The sequence below is a fragment of the Nerophis ophidion genome, linkage group LG27 (assembly GCF_033978795.1).
Source record: "Nerophis ophidion isolate RoL-2023_Sa linkage group LG27, RoL_Noph_v1.0, whole genome shotgun sequence".
Lineage (NCBI taxonomy): Eukaryota > Metazoa > Chordata > Actinopteri > Syngnathiformes > Syngnathidae > Nerophis > Nerophis ophidion.
In genome coordinates this window covers 9,296,561-9,322,803 of record NC_084637.1, presented here as the reverse complement: position 1 = coordinate 9,322,803, position 26,243 = coordinate 9,296,561, and the positions used below count along the sequence as shown (strand labels likewise).

General features: G+C 41.8%; 1 protein-coding gene across 4 annotated transcripts in view; it reads left to right on the top strand.

Moving 5' to 3' along the window:
• tns1a (tensin 1a) overlaps window positions 1-26,243 on the top strand; it is a 243,707-nt gene that overhangs the window by 112,662 nt on the left and 104,802 nt on the right. For all 4 annotated transcript variants that reach the window (XM_061889475.1, XM_061889474.1, XM_061889472.1 and 1 more), the window contains one exon: window positions 19,475-19,512. In XM_061889475.1, the coding sequence (XP_061745459.1) occupies window positions 19,475-19,512 (38 nt within the window). The remainder of the gene's footprint in view (window positions 1-19,474; window positions 19,513-26,243) is intronic.

Below are 26,243 nucleotides of genomic sequence, written 5' to 3'. Positions count from 1 at the left end.
AGTCTGCAAATAACGTGCCGTTGTCTAGAGCAGGGGTGCCCACACTTTTTCTGCAGGCGAGCTACTTTTCAATTGACCAACTCGAGGGGATTTACCTCATTTATATAAATCATTTATATTTATTTATTTATGAAAGAGACATTTTTGTAAACAAGTTAAATGTGTTTAATGATAATACAAGCATGTGTAACACATATAGATGTCTTTCTTTCACGAAGACAAGAATATAAGTTGGTGTATTACCTGATTCTGATGACTTGCATTGATTGGAATCAGACAGTAATGATGATAACGCCCACATTTTCAAATGGAGGAGAAAAAAAGTTGTCCTTTCTGTACAATACCACATGAAAGTGGTTGGTTTTTGGCATCTAATTCGTCCAGCTTCCATACACTTTACAAGAAAAACATTGGCGGCAAATTCCGTAGCTTGCTTGATTGACATTCACGGCACCCGAGGGTCTTGTGAGATGACGCTGGCTGCTGCCGGTTCATTATTATGAAAAAATGACAGAGAGGAAGGCGAGAAACACTTTTTATTTCAACAGACTTTCGCGCCGTCCCTTCCGTCAAAACTCTAAAGGCCGACTGCACATTTCCTATCTTCACAATAAAAGCCCTGCTTCATGCTGCCTGCGCTAACAAAATAAGAGTCTCGGAAAGCTGGCGTGCACAAGTGATGTTCTGAGGGATCGCTTGTGCACGCCAGTTTTCCGAGACTCTGTATTTAGTTAGCGCAGGCAGCATGAAGCAGGGCTTTTATTGTGAAGATAGGAAATGTGCAGTCGGCCTTTAGAGTTTTGACGGAAGGTACGGCGCGAGAGTCTGTTGAAATAAAAAGTGTTTCTCGCCTTCCTCTCGGTCATATTTTCATAATAATGATCTTGCAGCAGCCAGCGTCATCTCACAAGACCCCCCGGTACCGTGAATGTCATTTAAGTGACGTCTTGGTGAAGATTGATGATCACTAATTTTTAGGTCTATTTTTTTTAAAAGCCTGGCTGGAGATCGACTGACACATCCCTTGCGGTCGACTGGTAGCTCGCGATCGACGTAATGGGCACCCCTGGTCTAGAGCATAGGTGCCAAACTCTGGCCCGAGGGCCAAATTTGGCCCGCCATGTAATTTCATTTGGCCCTTGAGGCAATATCAAATTAACATTAGAGCTGGCACCGCATTCACCGATTTTCCCGGGCGACTCTCGAATTTCACTTTCCCTCCCGAAAATCTCCCGGTGCAACCATTCTCCCGAATTCCACCCGGACAACAATATTGGGGGTGTGCCTTAAAGGCACTGCATTTAGTGTCCCCTACAACCTGTCGTCAAGTCTGTTTTTCCTCCTCACAAACAGCGTGCCGGCCCAGTTACGTAATATATGTGGCTTCTACACACATGTAAGTAAATGCAAGGCACACTTGATCAACAGCATACAGGTCACACTGAGGGTGGCCATATAAACAACTTTAACACTGTTACAAATATGCGCCACACTGTGAACCCCCACCAAACAAGAATGATCGACACATTTTGGGGGAACATCCGCACCGTAACACAACATAAACACAACAAAAACACAACAGAACAAATACCCAGAATCCTTTGCAGCACTAACTCTTCCGGACCGCTACAATATACACCCACTCCCCGCTACCAACAAACCCCGCCCCCCTAACTCTGCCCACCTGAGCCCTGACATTAACTTAGCAGTAAAAAGGCCTGAATGGTTGATTTATTCATTGTTATTTTATTTTCAAATGTATTAGCCTCTGGAAAAAGTGAATGTTAATATTTACCTCAGAAGGCTGCAAATACAAAAGAGGCATTCAATTTTTATTTAAACTTGATTTGATACGCCATTGATATTTTTTAATTATTATTGTTATTATTATTTGAAACTCAAATTTGCATGTCACTATAAAGTTATATAAGCCTCGCTTGTTCAATATTCAATGAAAAACTTGTTTGGGTCCCTATTAAAAGATTAATTTGTTCAACCTTGGCCCGCGGCTTTGTTCAGTTTTAAATTTTGGCCCACTCTGTATTTGAGTTTGACACCCCTGGTATAGAGTTCGGCAGAGAAACCGTGTAATACTCTATCACAGGGGTCACCAACCTTTTTGAAACCAAGTGCTACTTCTTAGGTACTGATTAATGCGAAGGGCTACCAGTTTGATACACACTTAAAGACATTGCCAGAAATAGCCAATTTGCTCATATTACCTTTAATAAATAAGTCCATATACATAAAAAATGGGTATTTCTGTCTTTCATTCCGGCGTACATTTTTTTTCCTTTTATGGAAGGTTTTTTGTAGTGAAAAAAAATGATGAAAAAAACACTTAACTGAATGGTTTAAAAGAGGAGAAAGCACAAAAAAATGAAAATTAAATTTTAGTTTCGATTCTTTAAAATTCAAAATTCAACCGAAAAATATGAAGAGAAAAACTAGCTAATTCGAATATTTTTGAAAAAAATTTAAAGAATTATTTATGGAACATCATTATCAATTTTTCCTGATTAAGATTAATTTTAGAATTTTGATGACATGTTTTAAATAGGTTCAAATCCAATCTGCACTTTGTTAGAATATATAACAAATTGGACCAAGCTATATTTCTAACAAAGACAAATCATTATTTCTTCTAGATTTTCCAGAACAAAAATTATCAAAGAATTTCAAAAGACTGTGAAATAAGATTTAAATTAGATTCTACAGATTTTCTAGATTTGCCAGAATATTTTTTTTTAATTTTACTCATAAGTTTGAAGAAATATTTCCCAAATATTCTTCGTCTGAAAAACAGAAGTGTCACAACTTGGCTTGGACATGGATTGTTTCTTCGATGCAGATGAGGATCAGCACGAGCGAGGCGTGGATGTGAGTACATGACATTTATTTAATAAGCAAACAAAAAACAAGCGCTCAAAATGGAGGAAGAAACTTGGCTAAACAGTACAAACGTGAAACAAAAACACCTGCTCGGTGGCATGAAATGATGAATATAAACTAAAGGACTTTGCACAAAAAAACAATTGGCTATGAACTATAAACAAAGACTTACTTGGACAAAATGAACTGCGTAGCAAGGCATGAAGCAGATAAACGAGGGCGTGAAGGAGGTGCAGCATGGGTAGCGTGTGTGCGAGTGAGAAGATCCCAGACTGATGGACAGAAAGTAAAATCCTTAAATAGTAGCAGTGGTAATGAGAAACAGGTGTGAGAGGCTGATGATCGGAGCGTGACTAGGGGAAACTAATGAGTAGCTATGGTAACAAAACAAACCAGGAAGTGAAAAGACAGAACTAAAATGTCCAAAAAACTAAACATAACCTGACTAAAACCAAAACATAAACTTACAGGCGTGACAAGAAGCTAAAATGGAGAATTAAATTAAAATGTATTTATCATTCTTTACAATAAAAAAAATAAATTTACTTGAACCTTGACTTAAATTGTCAGGAAAGAAGAAGAAGCATTTTAAAAGGTAAAAAGGTATATGTGTTTAAAAATCCTAAAACAATTTTTAAAGGTTGTATTTTTTCTCTGAAATTGTCTTTCTGAAAGTTATAAGAAGCAAAGTAAAAAAATAAATGAATTTATTTAAACAAGTGAAGACCAAGTCTTTAAAATATTTTCTTGGATTTTCAAATTCTATTTGAGTTTTGTCTCTCTTAGAATTAAAAATGTTGAGCAAAGCGAGACCAGCTTGCTAGTAAATAAATACAATTTAAAAAATAGAGGCAGCTCACTGGTAAGTGCTTCTATTTGAGTTATTTTTAGAACAGGCCAGCGGGCGACTCATCTGGTCCTTATGGGCTACCTGGTACCCGCTGGCACCGCAGTGGTGACCCCTGCTCTTTCATATCAGTACGTGGTAGCCGGTAGCTAATTGCTTTGTTGATGTCAGAAACAGCGGGAGGCAGCGTGCAGGTAAAAAGCTGTCTAATGCTTAAACCAAAAATAAACAAAAGGTGAGTGCCCCTAAGAAAAGGCATTGAAGTTTAGGGAAGGCTATGCAGAACGAAACTAAAACTGAATTGGCTGCAAAGTAAACACAAACAGAATGCTGGACGACAGCAAAGACTTACTGTGGAGCAAAAATGGTGTCCACAAGGTACATGACATGACAATCAGCAATGTCCACACAAAAAAGGATTAAAAACAACTGAAATATAATTGATTGCTAAAAACAAAGTAGATGTGGCGAATATGGCTCAAAGGAAGATATGAAACTGCTAAAGGAAAATACAAAAAAAAGAGATAAAGCCACCAAGATAGGAGCTCAAGACAAGAACTAAAACACTACACGCAGGAAAACAGCAAAAAACTCCAAATCAATCAATCAATCAATCAATGTTTATTTATATAGCCCCAAATCACAAATGTCTCAAAGGACTGCACAAATCATTACGACTACAACATCCTCGGAAGAACCCACAAAAGGGCAAGGAAAACTCACACCCAGTGGGCAGAGAGAATTCACATCCAGTGGGACGCCAGTGACAATGCTGACTATGAGAAACCTTGGAGAGGACCTCTAGGGGACCGAAAGCAATGGATGTCGAGCGGGTCTAACATGATACTGTGAAAGTTCAATCCATAGTGGCTCCAAGACAGCAGCGAGAGTCCCGTCCACAGGAAACCATCTCAAGCGGATCAGCAGCGTAGAGATGTCCCCAACCGATACAGGCGAGCGGTCCATCCTGGGTCCCGACGAGCGGTCCATCCTGGGTCCCGACTCTGGACAGCCAGTACTTCATCCATGGTCATCGGACCGGACCCCCTCCACAAGGGAGGGGGGGGACATAGGAAAAAGAAAAGAAGCGGCAGATCAACTGGTCTAAAAAGGAGGTCTATTTAAAGGCTAGAGTATACAAATGAGTTTTAAGGTGAGACTTAAATGCTTCTACAGAGGTAGCACCTCGAACTGTTACCGGGAGGGCATTCCAGAGTACTGGAGCACGAACGGAAAACGCTCTATAGCCCGCAGACTTTTTTTGGGCTCTAGGAATCACTAATAAGCCGGAGTCTTTTGAACGCAGATTTCTTGCCGGGACATATGGTACAATACAATCGGCAAGATAGGCTGGAGCTAGACCGTGTAGTATTTTATACGTAAGTAGTAAAACCTTAAAGTCACATCTTAAGTGCACAGGAAGCCAGTGCAGGTGAGCCAGTACAGGCGTAATATGATCAAACTTTCTTGTTCTTGTCAAAAGTCTAGCAGCCGCATTTTGTACCAACTGTAATCTTTTAATGCTAGACATGGGGAGACCCGAAAATAATACGTTACAGTAATCGAGACGAGAAATAAGTCACTTCCAGACAATGCATTACCACGACTTTTTACTGTCAACTGAGTTTCAAAAGAGTAGAACAACACTCTTTTAGAGGACCCATTGTGTCCAGATAACCAATATTTCACTAACAAGTTCTCTTTGTGTATTTTGGGCTTTTGAAAATGAATCGGGCAGTCACTTAGCAAATCGTATTTTCCGGACTATAAGGCACACTTACAATATTTATTTTTTTGTCTCAAAACTCGACAGTGCGCCTTATAACCAGATGCGCCTAATGTACGGAATACTTCTGGTTTTGCTTACCGACCTCGAAGCTATTTTATTTGGTATGGAGTCTTGTTCACGAGTGAGGGAAGAGTGGATCGTGAGATCGACAGGCGGATCGGTGCGGCGTCTTCAGTAATGCGGACGCTGTATCGATCCGTTGTGGTGAAGAAGGAGTTGAGCCGGAAGGCAAAGCTCTCAATTTACAGGTCGATCTACGTTCCCATCCTCACCTATGGTCATGAGCTTTGGGTTATGACCGAAAGGACAAGATCACGGGTACAAGCAGCCAAAACAAGTTTCCTCCTCCGAGGGGCCGGGCTCTCCCTTAGAGATAGGGTGAGAAGCTCTGCCATCCGGGAGGAACTCAAAGTAAAGCCGCTGCTCCTTCACATCGAGAGGAGCCAGATGAGGTGGTTCGGGCATCTGGTCAGGATGCCACCCGAATGCCTCCCTAGGGAGGTGTTTAGGGCACGTCCGACCGGTAGGAGGCCACGGGGAAGTGTCAAGACTTGGGCTAACGTGCAGTTTCCTGCGAGGATTGTTTTCCTGTGGTGCAAAGCGACTGGACCGGACAAGGCTTGCAGGTAAAGACATTATTTAATTTGACTTAAAAAGGGAACAAACAAAAGGCGCACACTGGGCGGAGAACAAACTTGGCTAAGAAAAACAAAAACTAACACAAAGACAGACTATGGAATTAAAACAAAACTACACTTACGGTGACGTCAGCAGAAACGCATAAGCTTTGATATCAAGAGCAATGGCATAAATGATAAATAAATGGGTTGTACTTGTATAGCGCTTTTCTACCTTCCACATTCACCCATTCACACATACATTCACACACTGATGGAGGGAGCTGCCATGCAAGGCGCCAACCAGCACCCATCAGGAGCAAGGGTGAAGTGTCTTGCTCAGGACACAACGGACGTGACGAGGTTGGTACTAGGTGGGAATTGAACCAGGGACGCTCGGGTTGCGCACGGCCACTCTTCCACTGCGCCACGCCGTCCCGCCACGCATAAACAGAGTTTAGAGTGTCAGGGGTGAATCAAGAGTGTAGAGTACTGACGCAAGGCCGACTGCCTGGCAACTACAAGCTTAAATAATAGTGACATAATTATTGACAGGTGCATGAGTCCAAGTGAATCAGGTGAACTAATTGGTCGTCATGGTAACTAAACAAGGGCATCACGGTGGAAGAGGGGTTAGTGCGTCTGTCTCACAATACGAAGGTCCTGAGTATTAAGGGTTCAATCCCGGGCTCGGGATCTTTCTGTGTGGAGTTTGCATGTTCTCCCCGTGAATGCTTGGGTTCCCTCCGGGTACTCCGGTTTCCTCCCACTTCCAAAGACATGCGCCTGGGGATAGGTTGATTGGCAACGCTAAATTAACCCGAGTGTGTGAATGTGAGTTTGAATGTTGTCTGTCTATCTGTGTTGGCCCTGCGAGGAGGTGGCGACTTGTCCAGGGTGTACCCCTTCTTCCGCTCAATTGTAGCTGAGATAGGCACCAGCGCACCCCGCGACCCCAAAGGGAATAAGCGGTAGAAAGTAGATGGATGGATGAATAACCAAACAAGGAAGCGTAAACAGGAACTAAAAAGAGTCTTAAACCAACAGAACGTGATCACAAAGACATGACAGGAAGACCCAGGACACGTTGGGAAGACTATGTCTCCCGGCTGGCCTGAGAACGCCTCGGGAAGAGCTGGACAAAGTGGCTGGAGAGAGGAAAGTCTGGGCTTCCCTACTTAGGCTGCTCTCCCCGCGACCCTACCTCGGATAAGCAGAAGAAGATGGATGGAACTATGAATTACGTTAGATCCACTATGGATTGGACTTTCACAATATCATGTTAGACCCGATCAACATCCATTGCTTTCGGTCCCCTAGGGGGGGTTGCCCACATTTGCGGTCCTCTCCAAGGTTTCTCATAGTCATCATTGTCACTGTCACCGACGTCCCATTGGGTGTGAGTTTTCCTTGCCCTTATGTGGGCTCTGCTGAGGATGTCGTTTTGGTTTGTGCAGCCATTTGAGACACTTGTGATTTAGGACTATATATAAATAAACATTGATTGATTAATTGATTGATTAAATGCCAACACTTTCAGCATTAAAGGGGCACTTTTAGCATGTTACTTGCTGGCCAGTTAATCGCTTCTCAAAGTCTGGGCTTCCCTACTTAGGCTGCTGTCCCCGCGACCCTACCTCGGATAAGCGGAAGAAGATGGATGGAACTATGAATTACGTTAGATCCACTATGGATTGGACTTATCATGTTAAACCCGCTCGACATCCATTGCTTTCGGTCCCCTAGGGGGGGGGTTGTCCACATATGCAGTCCTCTCCAAGGTTTCTCATAGTCATCATTGTCACTGTCACCGACGTCCCATCGGGTGTGAGTTTTCCTTGCCCTTATGTGGGCTCTGCTGAGGATGTCGTTTTGGTTTGTGCAGCCATTTGAGACACTTGTGATTTAGGGCTCTATATAAATAAACATTGATTGATTGATTGATTGATTAAGTGCCAACACTTTCAGCATTAAAGGGGCACTTTTAGCATGTTACTTGCTGCCCAGTTAATCACTTCTCAAAGTCTGGGCTTTCCTACTTAGGCTGCTGTCCCCGCGACTCTACCTCGGATAAGCGGAAGAAGATGGATGGAACTACAAATTACGTTAGATCCACTATGGATTGGACTTATCATGTTAAACCCGCTCGACATCCATTGCTTTCGGTCCCCTAGGGGGGGTTGCCCACATTTGCGGTCCTCTCCAAGGTTTCTCATAGTCATCATTGTCACTGTCACCGACGTCCCATTGGGTGTGATTTTTCCTTGCCCTTATGTGGGCCCTACCGAGGATGTCGTTTTGGTTTGTGCAGCCCTTTGAGACACTTATGATTTAGGGCTATATATAAATAAACATTGATTGATTAATTGATTGATTAAGTGCCAACACTTTCAGCATTAAAGGGGCACTTTTAGCATGTTACTTGCTGCCCAGTTAATCACTTCTCAAAGTCTGGGCTTCCCTACTTAGGCTGCTGTCCCCGCGACCCTACCTCGGATAAGCGGAAGAAGATGGATGGAACTACGAATTACGTTAGATCCACTATGGATTGGACTTATCATGTTAAACCTGCTCGACATCCATTGCTTTCGGTCCCCTAGGGGGGGTTGCCCACATTTGCGGTCCTCTCCAAGGTTTCTCATAGTCATCATTGTCACTGTCACCGACGTCCCATTGCGTGTGAGTTTTTCCTTGCCCTCATGTGGGCTCGGCAGAGGATGTCGTTGTGGTCTTTGCAGCCCTTTGAGACACTTGTGATTTAGGGCTATATAAATAAACATTGATTGATTGATTGATTGATTAAATGCCAACACTTTCAGCATTAAAGGGGCACTTTTAGCATGTTACTTGCTGCCCAGTTAATCACTTCTCAAAGTCTGGGCTTCCCTACTTAGGCTGCTGTCCCCGTGACCCTACCTCGGATAAGCAGAAGAAGATGGATGGAACTATGAATTACGTTAGATCCACTATGGATTGGACTTATCATGTTAAACCCGCTCGACATCCATTGCTTTCGGTCCCCTAGGGGGTGGTTGTCCACATATGCAGTCCTCTCCAAGGTTTCTCATAGTCATCATTGTCACTGTCACCGACGTCCCATTGGGTGTGAGTTTTTCCTTGCCCTCAAGTGGGCTCTGCCAAGGATGTCGTTGTGGTCTTTGCAGCCCTTTGAGACACTTGTGATTTAGGGCTATATAAATAAACATTGATTGATTGATTGATTGATTGATTAAGTGCCAACACTTTCAGCATTAAAGGGGCACTTTTAGCATGTTACTTGCTGCCCAGTTAATCACTTCTCAAAGTCTGGGCTTCCCTACTTAGGCTGCTGTCCCCACGACCCTACCTCGGATAAGCGGAAGAAGATGGATGGAACTATGAATTACGTTAGATCCACTATGGATTGGACTTATCATGTTAAACCCGCTCGACATCCATTGCTTTCGGTCCCCTAGGGGGGGTTGTCCACATATGCGGTCCTCTCCAAGGTTTCTCATAGTCATCATTGTCACTGTCACCGACGTCCCATTGGGTGTGAGTTTTTCCTTGCCCTCATGTGGGCTCGGCCGAGGATGTCGTTGTGGTCTTTGCAGCCCTTTGAGACACTTGTGATTTAGGGCTATATATAAATAAACATTGATTGATTGATTGATTGATTAAGTGCCAACACTTTCAGCATTAAAGGGGCACTTTTAGCATGTTACTTGCTGCCCAGTTAATCACTTCTCAAAGTCTGGGCTTCCCTACTTAGGCTGCTGTCCCCGCGACCCTACCTCGGATAAGCGGAAGAAGATGGATGGAACTATGAATTACGTTAGATCCACTATGGATTGGACTTATCATGTTAAACCCGCTCGACATCCATTGCTTTCGGTCCCCTAGGGGGTGGTTGTCCACATATGCAGTCCTCTCCAAGGTTTCTCATAGTCATCATTGTCACTGTCACCGACGTCCCATTGAGTGTGAGTTTTTCCTAGCCCTCATGTGGGCTCTGTCGAGGATGTCGTTTTGGTTTGTGCAGCCCTTTGAGACACTTATGATTTAGGGCTATATATAAATAAACATTGATTGATTGATTGATTGATTAAATGCCAACACTTTCAGCATTAAAGGGGCACTTTTAGCATGTTACTTGCTGCCCAGTTAATCACTTCTCAAAGTCTGGGCTTTCCTACTTAGGCTGCTGTCCCCGCGACCCTACCTCGGATAAGCGGAAGAAGATGGATGGAACTATGAATTACGTTAGATCCACTATGGATTGGACTTTCACAATATCATGTTAGACCCGATCAACATCCATTGCTTTCGGTCCCCTAGGGGGTGGTTGTCCACATATGCAGTCCTCTCCAAGGTTTCTCATAGTCATCATTGTCACTGTCACCGACGTCCCATTGGGTGTGAGTTTTTCCTTGCCCTCATGTGGGCTCTGTCGAGGATGTCGTTTTGGTTTGTGCAGCCCTTCGAGACACTTATGATTTAGGGCTATATATAAATAAACATTGATTGATTGATTGATTAAGTGCCAACACTTTCAACATTAAAGGGGCACTTTTAGCATGTTACTTGCTGCCCAGTTAATCACTTCTCAAAGTCTGGGCTTCCCTACTTAGGCTGCTGTCCCCGCGACCCTACCTCGGATAAGCGGAAGAAGATGGATGGAACTATGAATTACGTTAGATCCACTATGGATTGGACTTATCATGTTAAACCCGCTCGACATCCATTGCTTTCGGTCCCCTAGGGGGGGGTTGCCCACATTTGCGGTCCTCTCCAAGGTTTCTCATAGTCATCATTGTCACTGTCACCGACGTCCCATTGGGTGTGAGTTTTTCCTAGCCCTCATGTGGGCTCTACTGAGGATGTCGTTTTGGTTTGTGCAGCCATTTGAGACACTTGTGATTTAGGGCTATATATAAATAAACATTGATTGATTGATTGATTGATTAAGTGCCAACACTTTCAGCATTAAAGGAGCACTTTTAGCATGTTACTTGCTGCCCAGTTAATCACTTCTCATTGGTTTTTGTGGCGACCATTTCCCCGCCACATTGGGAAAGGCCTTTCTCCCGCCGACGGCCTACTTTGTCCGTTTATCTCAGCAAATTGCTGTCACGGCTGCCAGAAACATCAAGATGCCTCACAGGATGTAGGCTGAGGAGAGGCTGCAGAAACATCCAGTCCCTCCCTATGTTCAGACCTGAGTCACCACCAATCTGCATTCATGTCCGGGTCATTTGTCTCGTTTTTACACTCAGGTGTGCATGCACACACGTCGCCGTGCTTCCGCGCGGCGCCGACTCGTGCGCTCACTGCAGATGAAGCTGAGCTGACAAACGCAGAGACCCAGCGGTAGGAGATCAGGCCTGTATGGCTGCAGATTTGTTGTTAAAATTAGCATGGCTGCTGCTGAATTAGCCTAGATAAGAGAGAAAGTGGGGTGGGTGAAGAGAGGCAGAACAGGGAGAGAAAAACAGGGGGGGGGGATGGGGAATCTGCAAGGGATGGAGAGTGTAAAAGAGTGCGCATGAGAATTACTGTCATCCCTCTTTTGTTCCTACGTAAGCTTGGTTTTGACTGCGGTAAGCAGTCGGTGCACGTACAGTGGGGCGAAAAAGTATTTAGTCAGCCACCGATTGTGCAAGTTCTCCCACTTAAAATGATGACAGAGGTCTGTAATTTTCATCATAGGTACACTTCATCTGTGAGAGACAGAATGTGAAAAAAAAATCCAGGAATTCACATTGTAGGAATTTTAAATAATTTATTTGTAAATTATGGTGGAAAATAAGTATTTGGTCAACCATTCAAAGCTCTCACTGATGGAAGGAGGTTTTGGCTCAAAATCTCACGATACATGGCCCCATTCATTCTTTCCTTAACACGGATCAATCGTCCTGTCCCCTTAGCGGAAAAACAGCCCCAAAGCATAATGTTTCCACCCCCATGCTTCACAGTAGGTGTGGTGTTCTTGGGATGCAACTCAGTATTCTTCTTCCTCCAAACACGACGAGTTGAGTTTATACCAAAAAGTTCTATTTTGGTTTCATCTGACCACATGACATTCTCCCAATCCTCTGCTGTATCATCCATGTATCCATTTTGGTATAAACTCAACTCGTCGTGTTTGGAGGAAGAAGAATACTGAATTGCATTCCAAGAACACCATACCTACTGTGAAGCATGGGGGTGGAAACATCATGCTTTGGGGCTGTTTTTCTGCTAAGGGGACAGGACGATTGATCCGTGTTAAGGAAAGAATGAATGGGGCCATGTATTTTGAGATTTTGAGCCAAAACCTCCTTCCATCAGTGAGAGCTTTGAATGGTTGACCAAATACTTATTTTCCACCATAATTTACAAAAAAATTCTTTAAAATTCCTACAATGTGAATTCCTGGATTTTTTGGTACTTTGCCTGGCAAATACATACAGTAATCCCTAAAATGATCAACATTTCAGCAAAAAACTCAAGAAGCCCTCCAGATGTGAGTTCCAATTGTCATGGTTGCAATAATACAATTGATCCTGTATATATATATATATATATATATATATATATACAGTGAGGCAAAAAAGTATTTAGTCAGCCACCGATTGTGCAAGTTCTCCCACTTAAAATGATGACAGAGGTCTGTAATTTTCATCATAGGTACATTTCAACTGTGAGAGACAGAATGTGAAAAAAAATAGAGGAATTCACGTTGTAGGAATTTTTAAGAATTTATTACTAAATTATGGTGGAAAATAAGTATTTGGTCAACCATTCAAAGCTCTCACTGATGGAAGGAGGTTTTGGCTCAAAATCTCACGATACATGGCCCCATTCATTCTTTCCTTAACACGGATCAATCGTCCTGTCCACTTAGCAGAAAAACAGCCCCAAAGCATGATGTTTCCACCCCCATGCTTCACAGTAGGTATGGTGTTCTTGGGATGCAACTCAGTATTCTTCTTCCTCCAAACACGACGAGTTGAGTTTATACCAAAAAGTTCTATTTTGTTTCATCTGACCACATGATATTCTCCCAATCCTCTGCCTTATCATCTATGTATCCATTTTGGTATAAACTCAACTCGTCGTGTTTGGAGGAAGAAGAATACTGAATTGCATTCCAAGAACACCGTACCTACTGTAAAGCATGGGGGTGGAAACATCATGCTTTGGGGCTGTTTTTCTGCTAAGGGGACAGGACGATTGATCCGTGTTAAGGAAAGAATGAATGGGGCCATGTATCGTGAGATTTTGAGCCAAAACCTCCTTCCATCAGTGAGAGCTTTAAATGGTTGACCAAATACTTATTTTCCACCATAATTTACAAAAAAATTATTTAAAATTCCTGAAATGTGAATTCCTGGATTTTTTTCCCATTCTGTCTCTCACATCCATCCATCCATCCATCTTCTTCCACTTATCCCAGGTCAGGTCGCGGAGGCAGCAGCCTAAGCAGGGAAGCCCAGACTTTCCTCTCCCCAACCACTTCGTCCAGCTCTTCCCGGGGGATCCCGAGGCGTTCCCAGGCCAGCCGGGAGACATAGTCTTCCCAACATGTCCTGGGTCTTCCCCTTGGCCTCTTACCGGTTGGACGTGCCCTAGGGAGGCGTTCGGGTGGCATCCTGACCAGATGCCCAAACCACCTCATCTGGTTCCTCTCGATGAGGAGGAGCAGCGGCTTTACTTTGAGCTCCTCCCGGATGGCAGAGCTTCTCACCTCTTCTCAATTTATAAGGGAGAGCCCCACCACCCGGCGGAGGAAACTCATTTCAGCCACTTGTACCCGGGATTTTGTCCTTTCAGTCATAACCCAAAACTCATGACTGTAGATCGACCGGTAAATTAAAAACTTTGCCCTCCGGCTCAGCTCCTTCTTCACCACAACGGATCGATACAGCATCCGCATTACTGAAGACGCCGCAACGATCCGCCTGTCGATCTCACGATCCATTCCTCCCTCACTCATGAACAAGACTCCTAGGTACTTGAACTCCTTCACTTGGAGCAGGGTCTCCTCCCCAACCCGGAAATGGCACTCCACCCTTTTCCGGCCGAGAACCATTTACTCGGACTTGGAGGTGCTGATTTTCATCCCAGTCGCTTCACACTCGGCTGCGAACCGATCCGGCGAGAGCTGAAGATCCTAGCCAGATGAAACCATCTGGACCACATCATCTGCAAAAAGCAGAGACCTAATCCTGCGGTCACCAAACCGGATCCCCTCAACGCCTCGCCTGCGCCTAGAAATTCAGTCCATAAAAGCTATGAACAGAATCGGTGACAAAGGGCAGCATTGGCGGAGTCCAACCTTCACTTACTGCCGGCAATGCGGACCAAGCTCTGACACTGATTGTAAAGGGAGCGGACAGCCACAATAAGACAGTCCGAAACCCCATACTCTCTGAGCACTCCCCACAGGACTTCCCGAGGGACACGGTCGAATGCCTTCTCCAAGTCCACAAAGCACATGTAGACTGGTTGGACAAACTCCCATGCACCCTCAAGAACCCTGCCGAGAGTATAGAGCTGGTCCACAGTTCCACGACCAGGACGAAAACCACACGGTTCCTCCTTCCTTTGACTAGTAAAGACAAATTACTACCATAACTCATATTCCTAAACTAAATACTTTTGGGCTGAGTTTGGTTTTACAAATACGATTTTTCATAAGAGGACTTGCAGTTGGAATATGCATTTGCTTTAGACGTGGCAGATTACGGTTGGGTAAAGTTTGAATGTGTACGATCCAGAGTCCGAGTTTTCGCTTCGATAACTGTTCCTATCGCTTTTCAATTCGGATTTTTTTAAGAAGCAGTGTCAAATTATTAGTATGAACTTAACTCTGAATTTCTCATAGGGTAAATGTCAAACCTTTGTACTTGAAAATCCGTGTTTCCAAGTTTCTTGTTATGATCCGCTGCCCGGATCAGTCCATATTCTAGTTTTCTTCAGAGTTTGGACTGGCTCCCAGTTCATTTTAGAATTGATTTTAAAACATTGCTGTTTTTTTTTTAAATCTTTACATGGACTGGCACCTCAATATATCTCGGACCTCATCCAAATTTACATTCCTGCGCGCGCTCTGAGGTCCGAGAGCCAGTTCCAGCTCGTGGTGCCCAAGACCAGACTTAAAACCAAGGGAGACAGGGCCTTCTCTGTGGTCGGCCCTAAGCTCTGGAACACTCTGCCCCTCCATGTTCAAACTGCTTCCACAGTGGAGTGTTTTAAGTCTCGTCTTAAGACCCACTTTTATTCTTTGGCTTTTAACACTACGTGAGTTGTGTGGTCCTCTGTCCTCTGTTGTCCTCTGTGTTTTTTATACACTTTGATTTCTATTTTTCTGTTTTAATTGATTTTACCCTTTAAAATAGTTTTTAATCATATTTGTTTTTATATTGTTTTTATTGGTTTTATATGTATTTATTTATTTTTTGTTTTTATTCAGTCATTGGTGGAGCATAATATGTATACATATATTTTTTTAAATCTTATCTATTTTTTAATTTATTTTTATTTATTTTTTACAATTGTTTTTAACATGGCTGTGCAGCACTTTGGAAACGTTATTGTTGTTTAAATGTGCTATATAAATAAAGTGGATTGGATTGGATTTTGTTCCGTTTTTCTATCACATTCTGTTGTTTGACTTCCTCACTTCCTACTTTGTTCTGCCACCTTGGTAGCTTATTAGTTTCACCTGCCCCTTGCTTTCGACACACACCTGTTTTTGCTAATCACCGTCCTTATTTAAGCCAACCCTTTCTGTTCATTCACTCTCGCATCCTAATTTGCTTACGCGCAACAAGTGACGACTGCTATTCTATGTTTCCACTCGCTAGCTTTCACGCTATGCCTCGTCTATCTCTAGCTCTCATGCTAGTAGTTTTTGTTTTGTTTTTTGTGCCCTTGTGGAAGTTTGTCGGCTATTTCCCTAGCTCCCATGCTAGCGCTTTTGTTTTTTTTTCTGCCTAGTACCAGTTCTTCTGTTCATAGTCTGTTTTTTCATTAATAAATCATTGTTTCTTACCGTACGCTGTGTTCGAGCCCGACTGCATCCTTGGAAGGACGAATCCGGCATCACCATGCCCAGCAAGTGTTACATTTCTTACCACAGGACTACTTACTTTCACAAAAGTGTCGCTTTATTTCTGACATCGGGATGTAACGATCCGGGTTTAATGCTGCCGATTCTATACCAATCACACGTATTGACGATAACAGTGGTTCTCAAACTTTTTTCATCAAGTACCACCCCAATGACCAACATTAAAATACAGAGTAGGCTTAAATATTCATTCAAGGCAGAGATTGTATTTAATATTTGACCACTGTATTGTTACAGTTTGAACAGTAACACTGTGTTTGACAATTTAATTTGGTGATTTTTTTGGGGTGTACCACTAGATGGAGCCCGCGTACCACTGGTCGTAAACGTAACACAGCTTGAGAATCCCTAAACTATATTATCAACATACAATTTGAACTAGTTGTTTTTTCACTTGTATTACATCCTGTCCCGATGGCGCAAGTTGGCTGATGGCGTGACCCCAAAACGCAGAGACAGATGGCTCGTTGCGGGTCAGTTCTTTACTTGGCGGAAACAAAAGACCGGTGTAAGGTGCGCAACGACAGCAAAACAACACATGCAGACTGTGACAACAAAGCAATAATCTAGCGCTGGCAAAGAGCGCCAGGTGAATTTTTAAATCAACTTGATGAGAAATAGAAAACAGGTGCAATGGCAGGTAACCAAATTGAACGTGATGCTGCAGTAAAACAAGGAGTCGAACAGAAAGTAGTACCAAAATAGGAGCACCAGGACAGGAAACGATCCAAAATCAGAGGATAACAATCAACGTCCAAAATGTCTTTGGGAATCATGACAACAAACAATTGCTGGATCAGAATAAAATCAATAGTACACAATGACTAAAAAAAAACAAAAAACAAATATACTATCTACAACTCTTTTAAAACCTTAGTTTTTTTCCTCGATTTTTTCAGGTGTGCAACACACTGCGTCCAATGTTTTCACAAAGATAAAATAAGTCGTATTTTTGGTTCGTTTAATAGTTAAAACAAATTTACATTATTGCAATCAGTTGATAAAACATTGTCCTTTACAATTATAAAAACTTTTTTTTTTTTAATCTACTACTCTGCTAGCATGTCAGCAGACTGGGGTAGATCCTGCTGAAATCCTATGTATTGAATGAATACAGAATCGTTTTGAATCAGAAAAATATCGTTTCTGAATCGAGAATCGCGTTGAACCAAAAAAAAATCGATTTATAATCAAATCGCGACCCCTGATAATCGATATTGAATCAAAATGTGGGACACCCAAAGATTCGCAGCCCTAATATATATATACTTATATATATATATATATATGTTTTGATTGGATGATCCAGAGAATAGTGCTCGATACCGTGGTAGAGCGCAATATGTAGGTGTGGGAAAAATCACAAGACTACTTTATCTCTACAGAACTGTAGAGATAATCATCAGGAGATTGAGGGAACCCCTCATGAAACAGTTCTGTAGAGATAAAGTAGTCTTGTGATTTTTCCCGCACCTACATATATATATATATATATATGTATATATATATATATATATATTATCCAGAGAATAGTGCTTGATACCGTGGTAGAGCGCAATATGTATGTGTGGGAAAAATCACAAGACTACTTCATCTCTACAAAACTGTTTCATGAGGGGTTCCCTCAATCATCAGGAGATTTTAATGGAAGCATTCACATACAATGGTTTATATTTATATAGGGCACAGAGTGGGTGGGTACAGGCAGGCGTAGGGTGTGGTGATTGGCTCATGTGTTACCTAGGAGGTGTTTCCGTCTGTGGCGGCATTTGGAACCTCAAAGACAATAATGTTGAATATTCAATAACATGCCAAATTCTTGCATCCAGCACACCTTACAACAGTGGTAATAAAATATGCAACCTATGCTTAAAAGAGAAACTGTTTATTATATATCATCCAGATCTGTCATCCCTCAACAAGCACAGTGAAATCATTTCAACATGCCGCCACAGACGGAAACACCTCCTAGCTAACACATGAGCCAATCACCACGCCCCTATATATATATATATATATATATATATATATATATATATATATATATATATATATATTAATATGTGTGTATATATCTTTTTTCATTTTCACACATCTCTGAATGAGGCCCAGGGAGCCACTAAGGCAGCACTAAAGTGTCGCTTGTGGCTCGAGAGCCGCGGGTTGCTAACCCCCAGTATGTCCATCCATCCATTTTCTACTGCTTATTCTATCTCAGCTACAGTCGGGCGGAAGGCGGGGTACACCCTGGACAAGTCGCCACCTCATCGCAGGGCCAACACAGATAGACAGACAACATTCACACTCACATTCACACACTAGGGCCAATAATAATGTTTTTACATTGTTTTTTTAATTTATTTATTTATTTTTTGTTTTGTTTTTGTTTTTATTCAGTCATTGGTGGGTGTGAGGATAATATTTGAATATTGTTTTCAATATTGTTGTGCAGCAACATTTCTGATGTTGGATTGGTATAGCGGATGTTGTTTGGAAATCTTAATGTAATCATTTCTAAATAGGTAGATAAGATATTCATGAATCTATGAAAACAACATGATTTGCTGTCTTATATAGTCTTACTTCTAAAGGGACATTTTATGTAATTTATGATAAATGTGTTTGATCAATTGGTTTGATATGCATTAAAAGGTAATGGAGGTTATGGGTTTATTTTATTCAATAGATGCTGACAAATATACGAAAATAAATCCTTAATGGAGAAAAGATGCAATAACTGCAATAATTGTAACTATCCTTTTATCATCGAAGAATAATTTAAATTAAATGAGGTGACTAACAGAGCACTTGGATGATTTTATTTGTTTAGTTGTCTGCATATGAAGTGTCATAATCATTGTCATCAATAAACAAGCATCGTGTCAACTTACTAATCGATCACCAATACACATAGAAATACAGACTGACAATTACACACATATTCAAAGTTTTATTGATAAAAAGCTTGACCTTAAATTGGGGGCTTCTGGAAGGTTTTTCACATAGTGGATGTTTTTGTTGTGCAGCCACTAGAGGGCAGCACCACAGCACCCGAGCACTCACTAGATATAACACTGACTGTGTTCAAGTTTGCTTTCCAGCAAACTAAACAGCAAAGTGTGGCTTAAAACATGGCAGTGCAACTCCACGTCGGTGGAGATAATGATGCGGAGTGCATGCAAATTCAGCAGAACACTACCTGCTTAACATAATGCTTGTTTTTCTTCTTGCAGCTTGCCGCTTGTCCTGCCATAGAAAATGTGAAGTGAAGGTAAGACACTGTTCAACTTGTACTGTATTATTGTGGGAAACATGTGGTAATAAGCATTTGTACTCAAAAATCAGCACACCTGACAGGCAAGCGCATATAAAAAAAAACAAAAGCAGTGAAGGTGGCATTAATAAATGGCAAATAAAAACAGAATACAATGATTTGCAAATCCTTTCCAACCTATATTCAATTGAATAGACTGCAAAAAACAAGATACTTAACGTTCAAACTGGAAAAAGGTGTTATTTTTTTGCAAATATTACCTCATTTGGAATTTGATGCCTGCAACATGTTTCAAAAAAGCTGGCGCAAGTGGGAAAAAAGATTGAGCAAGTTAAGGTATGCTCATCAAACACTTATATGGAACATCCCGCAGGTGAACAGGCTGATTGAGAACAGGTGGGTGCCATGATTGGGTATAAAAAGAGCTTCCATGAAATGCTCAGTCATTCACAAGAAAGGATGAGGCGAGGGTCACCACTTTGTGAAAAAAATGTGTGAGCAAATTGTCGAACAGTTTATGAACATTTCTCAACCAGCTATTGCAAGGAATTTAGGGATTTCACTATCTATTGTCTGCAATATCATCAAAAGATTCAGAGAATCTGGAGAAATCACTGCAAGACCAAAAACGGACCTTGATTGCCCGTGACCTTCGATCCCTCAGGCGGTAATGCGTCAAAAACCGACATAAGCGTGTAAAGGATATCACCACATGGGCCCAGGAACACTGTGAGTTGTGTGGTCCTCTGTTTTCCTCTGTTTTTTATACACTTTGATTTCTATTTTACTGTTTTAATTGATTTTACCCTTTAAAATTGTTTTTAAATCATATTTGTTTTTATATTGGTTTTATATTCATTTATTTTTTGTTTTTATTCAGTCATTGGTGGAGCATAATATTGTTTTTAACATGGCTGTGCAGCACTTTGGAAACGTTATTGTTGTTTAAATGTGCTATATAAATAAAGTGGATTGGATTAAAAAAAGAACTGTCAGTAACTACAGTTTGTCGCTACATCTGTAAGTGCAAGTTCAAACTCTACTATGCATAGCGAAAGCCATTTATCAACAACACCCAGAAATGCCGCCAGCTTCGCTGGGCCAGAGCTCACCTAAGATGGACCGATGCAAAGTGTAAGAGTGTTCTCTGGTCTGACGAGTCCGCATTTCAAATTGTTTTTGGAAACTGTGGACATCGTGTCATCCGGACCAAAGAGATAACTATCCGGATTGGTCTAGGCGCGAAGTTCAAAGGCCAGAATCTGTGATAGTATGGGGTTGTATTAGTGCCCAAGGCATGTGAAGGCACCATTAATGCTGAAAGGTACATACAGGTTTTACAGCAACATACGTTGCCATCTAAGTAACGTTATCATGGACGCCCCTGCTTATTTCAGCAAGACAATGCCAAGCCATGTGTTACAACAGCGTGGCTACTTAGTAAAAAAGTGCAGGTACTAGACTGGCCTGCCTGTAGTCCAGACCTGTCTCCCATTGAAAATGTGTGGCGCAATATGAAGCCTAAAATACCACAACAAATCGGTCTCCACTGTTCCAAAATGTTTACTGAGTGTTGTTAAAAGGAAAGGCCATGTAACACAGTGGTAAAAATGCCCCTGTGCCAATATTTTTTGCAAATTCTAAGTTAATGATTATTTCCCCAGAAAAAATTATGAACTTTCTGGGTTGGGACATTAAATATCTTGTCTTTGCAGTCTATTCAGTTGAATATAAGTTAAAAAGGATTTACAAATCATTGAATTCTGTTTATATTTACCAAGTACATAACGTGCCAACTTCATTGGTTTTGGGTTTTGTAGATATCCCGCTTCAAATATATTATAATATTTGAAAAGTCCTCTTCATCATGTTTCTTTTGGACATTATGAAACCAAGACAACACTTTAGAATAAGAATTGGTAGTGAAAACTAGTGCAGTTAATGAACTGAATTTTGATGCATAGCGTTCAACGTAAGCGGTACTAACCAGACAAAATGAAACTGTAGTCGTCGGTGCCAAGAAAATGCCGACTCAGCCACCTGCAACAAAGGGTTAACGAGAGGTAATGTTGTGCAAGTAATGTCTTGTAAGTAGGCACTCAGAGTCTGACGCTCTTTTTAAACTTTATTGCCAACTTTAACACGCCGACAGCAGCCCCTGAAGCACAACCCCATGAGCCACAACAACACAGCTCTTCTTCATTATTCACAAGCCTTGGAAAAGTGAGCATCAACAATACAACATACAAACCCCATTTCCATATAAGTTGGGAAATTGTGTTGGATGTAAATATAAACGGAATACAATAATTTGCAAATCATTTTCAACCCATATTCAGTTGAATATGCTACAAAGACAACATATTTGATGTTCAAACTGATAAACATTTTTTTTTTTTTGCAAATTATCATTAACTTTAGAATTTGATGCCAGCAACACGTGACAAAGAAGTTGGGAAAGGTGGCAATAAATACTGATAAAGTTGAGGAATGCTCATCAAACACTTATTTGGAACATCCCACAGGTGTGCAGGCTAATTGGGAACAGGTGGGTGCCATGATTGGGTATAAAAACAGCTTCCCAGAAAATGCTCAGTCTTTCACAAGAAAGGATGGGGCGAGGTACACCCCTTTGTCCACAACTGCGTGAGCAAATAGTCTAACAGTTTAAGAACAACGTCTCTCAAAGTGCAATTGCAAGAAATTTTGGGATTTCCACAACCACAGTCCGTAATATCATCAAAAGGTTCAGAGAATCTGAAGAAATCACTCCGAGTAAGCGGCATGGCCGGAAACCAACATTGAATGACCGTGACCTGCGATCCCTCAGACGGCACTGTATCAAAAACCGACATTAATCTCTAAAGGATATCACCACATGGGCTCAGGAAAACTTCAGAAAACCACTGTCACTAAATACAGTTTTTTGCTACATCTGTAAGTGCAAGTTGAAGCTCTACTATGCAAAGCGAAAGCCATTTATCAACAACATCCAGAAACGCCGCCGGCTTTTCTGGGCCCGAGATGATCAAAGATGGACTGATGCAAAGTGTAAAAGTGTTCTGTTGTCTGATGAGTCCACATCGTGTCATTCGGACCAAAGGGGAAGCGAATCATCCAGACCATGGGTGTCAAACTCTGGCCCGCGGGCCAAATTTGGCCCGCCATGTAATTTCATTTGGCCCTTGAGGTAATATCAAATTAACATTAGAGCTTGCTCACCGGTATTATACAGTGGCTGTGCCGCTGTAACACCGCATTCACCGCTAATATTCATACTTGCCAACCCTCCCGATTTTCCCGGGAGTCTTCAGAAGTTCAGTGCCCCTCCCGAAAATCTCCCTGGGCAACCATTCTCCCGAATATCTCCCGATTTCCACCCGGACAACAATATTGGGGGCCGTGCCTTAAAGGCACTGCCTTTAACGTTCTCTAAAACCTGTCATCACGTCCTCTTATCCTCCATACAAACAGCTTCATAATGTAAGCGCCTCATACACACTCATAAGTAAATGCATTGCATACTTGGTCAACAGCCATACATGTGACACTTGAGGGTGGCTGTATAAACAACTTTAACACTGTTACAAATATGTGCCACACTGAGAACCCACACCAAACAAGAATGACAAACACATTTTGGGAGAAAATCTGTCATTATGAAGCGTAAAATACAACAGTGGAGACCCCGGACTGTTGAACGACCAAAGCTCTACATCACGGGTGTCAAACTCAAATACAGAGTGGGCCAAAATTTAAAACAGAACAAAGCCGCGGGCCAAAGTTGAACAAATTAACCTTTTAATAGGGACCCTAACAAGTTTTGCATTGAATATTGAACAAGCAAGGCTTATATAACTTTATAGTGACATGTAAAATCGAGTTTCAAATAATAATAATAATTAAAAAATATCAATGCCATATCAAATAAAATTTAAATAAAAATTAAATGCCTCTTTTAGGCGGTGGGGTTGAGGTGGACGGGGTTTGGTGATAGCGGGGGGTGTATATTGTAGCGTCCCGGAAGAGTTAGTGCTGCAAGGCGTTCTGGGTATTTGTTCTGTTGTGTTTATGTTGTGTTACGCTGCCGATGTTCTCCCGAAACGTGTCATTCTTGTTTGGTGTGGGTTCACAGTGTGGCGCATATTTGTAACAGTGTTAAAGTTGTTTATACGGCCACCCCCAGCGTGACCTGTATGGCTGTTGACCAAGTATGCCTTGCGTTCACTTGTGTGTGTGTATAAGCCGCATGTATTATGTGACTGGGCCGGCACGCTGTTTGTATGGAGGAAAAGCGGACGTGGGGACAGGTTTTAGAGACCGCCAAAGGGAGTGCCTTTAAAGCCCACCCCAAATATTGTTGTCCCGGATGAAATTTGGGAGGGGCACTGAACTTCGGGAGTCTCCCGGGGAAATCGGGAGGGTTGGGAAGTAAGAGTATAAGCGGTGAATGCGGTGTTACAGCAGCGGGCCAGCTCTAATATTAATTTGATATTGCCTCAAGGGCCAAGAGTTTGACACCCATGCTCTACATAAAACACGAATGGGAAAGAATTCCACTTTCAAAGCTTAAACAATTAGTTTCCTCAGTTCCCAAACGTTTATTGAGTGTTGTTAAAAGAAAAAGTGATGTAACACAGTGGTGAACATGCCCTTTCCCAACTACTTTGGCACGTGTTGCAGCCATGAAATTCTAAGTTAATTATTATTTGCTAAAAGTTTGAACACCAAATATCTTGTCTTTGTAGCGCATTCAATTGAATATGGGTTGAAAATGATTTGCAAATCATTGTATTCCGTTTATATTTACATCTAACTCATATGAAAACAGGGTTTTTACATAACTTAAAATAGAAATAATTACAAAAAATACTTCCCTCAATCCAAAGGTAAAAATAGAGATAACGGCATCATGAAATGACAAAAAGCTGACAAGTTTATATTAATAATGAATAAAAAAAATGTCTTTATGTATGCATGCATGCATTGGAGCCTTTGCCTGGAAAGAAAATAATATTTTACTTGGTGCCCTAAAATATGAGTCCTTAGTTAAGGCAACACTTGCATTGACCTTAAAAATTTTAAATTCTAAGCCAGGACTTACAATATAGAATTTCAGACACATTAATTTTTTTTTTTTTTAGTGTCTGCTTCATTGCTTTCCTTCTCTAACATGATCCCAGTGTGCCGTGGAAACGAGAAAGATGAGGAAGAAATGAAAGAGGAGGATAAAATGATGGCTTGAAGAGCAGAGTCTGCTCTTAGTGGTTTTCCTTGGTCAGGAGTGATGTTGAACATTGTCGTCACTCTCATCTCTTCTCAGCCTGCCCTCATTCTCAACCCGAAGCATCCTCGTCGCTTGCCCCCTTCCACTCAAATATCGCTGCAGGAATTCAGGCTAAGTGCTGGAAAAAACGCGGCAAAAACCAGGAGACGTCGTTTGTGGTGACTGATGTTGAACCCAGGATGTTTCAAAAGAGATCGGCCTTTAACTAAACTCTGGTTTTATATTCCACCGCTGACGTTGTAACAGTAAATATGTCACCAGGCGGGATTTGAATCTTTATGTTTATTAGAGGCTTTAACATCCCACCCAATCGGGATGTTTAATGCTGTTTATGACGATTTAATGGCACCTATAATGATCTGAATGAGGGTGTCAAGAGGCTTTGATTTGGCCAACATGTGTGTCAAGCCTAACATTAAATACCTAATAAAGTCTCATTTAAGATTTAATAGGTTCTAAAAAACTGTTAAGTAGAAAACGAAAATATATTTATTGCATACAGAAAAAACTGAACAGTGTCACTGATACATTGCGTGTATTAGAACAGTGTTTTTCAACCTTTTTTTGAGCTAAGGCACATTTTTTACGTTGGAAAAATCGGAAAACGATAAAAAACGAAACCCATCCATCCATCTTCTTCCGCTTATCCGAGGTCGGGTCGCGGGGGCAGCAGCCTAAGCAGGGAAGCCCAGACTTTACTGTCCCCAGCCACTTCGTCCAGCTCATCCTGGGAGAACCCGACATAGTCTTCCCAACGTGTCCTGGGTCTTCCCCGTGGCCTCCTACCGGTCGGACGTGCCCGAAACACTTCCTAAGGGAGGCGCTCGGGTGGCATCCTGACCAGATGCCTAAACCACCTCATCTGGCTCCTCTCCATGTGGAGAAGCAACGGCTTTACTTTGAGCTCCTCCCGGATGTCAGAGCTTCTCACCCTAAAAATGCTCATTGTCATTACTATATTATTATTTATTTCGCTAACTGCTTATTTGCGATCACTTTTACGATCATATTTGTACATATTGTATGTGCTGGTGTTGTTCTATTGTTGTATTTGCTGTTGTTTTTGTCTCTCTGTCCAAAGCCCCCTCTTATCCCCACAATTTCCCCCTTTGTCATCCTTTTTTTTTCTCTTTAAAAAAAAAAAAAAGGTGGGGGCCGCAAAATAACGTCTTGTGGCCCGCGTGTCTGAGACCCCTGTCTTAGGGGCACTCGCCTTTTGTTTATTTCCGGTTTAAGCATTAGATACCTTTTTTTTTACCTGCACGCTGCCTCCCGCTGTTTCTGACATCTACAAAGCAATCAGCTACCAGCTGCCACCTACTGACATGGAAGAGTATTACACGGTTACTCTGTCGAGCTCTTGACTACACCGACATATCATTTGCAGACTATTATTACTGGTTTGCAAAAAATATTTTGAACCCGAATAGGTGAAATTGTA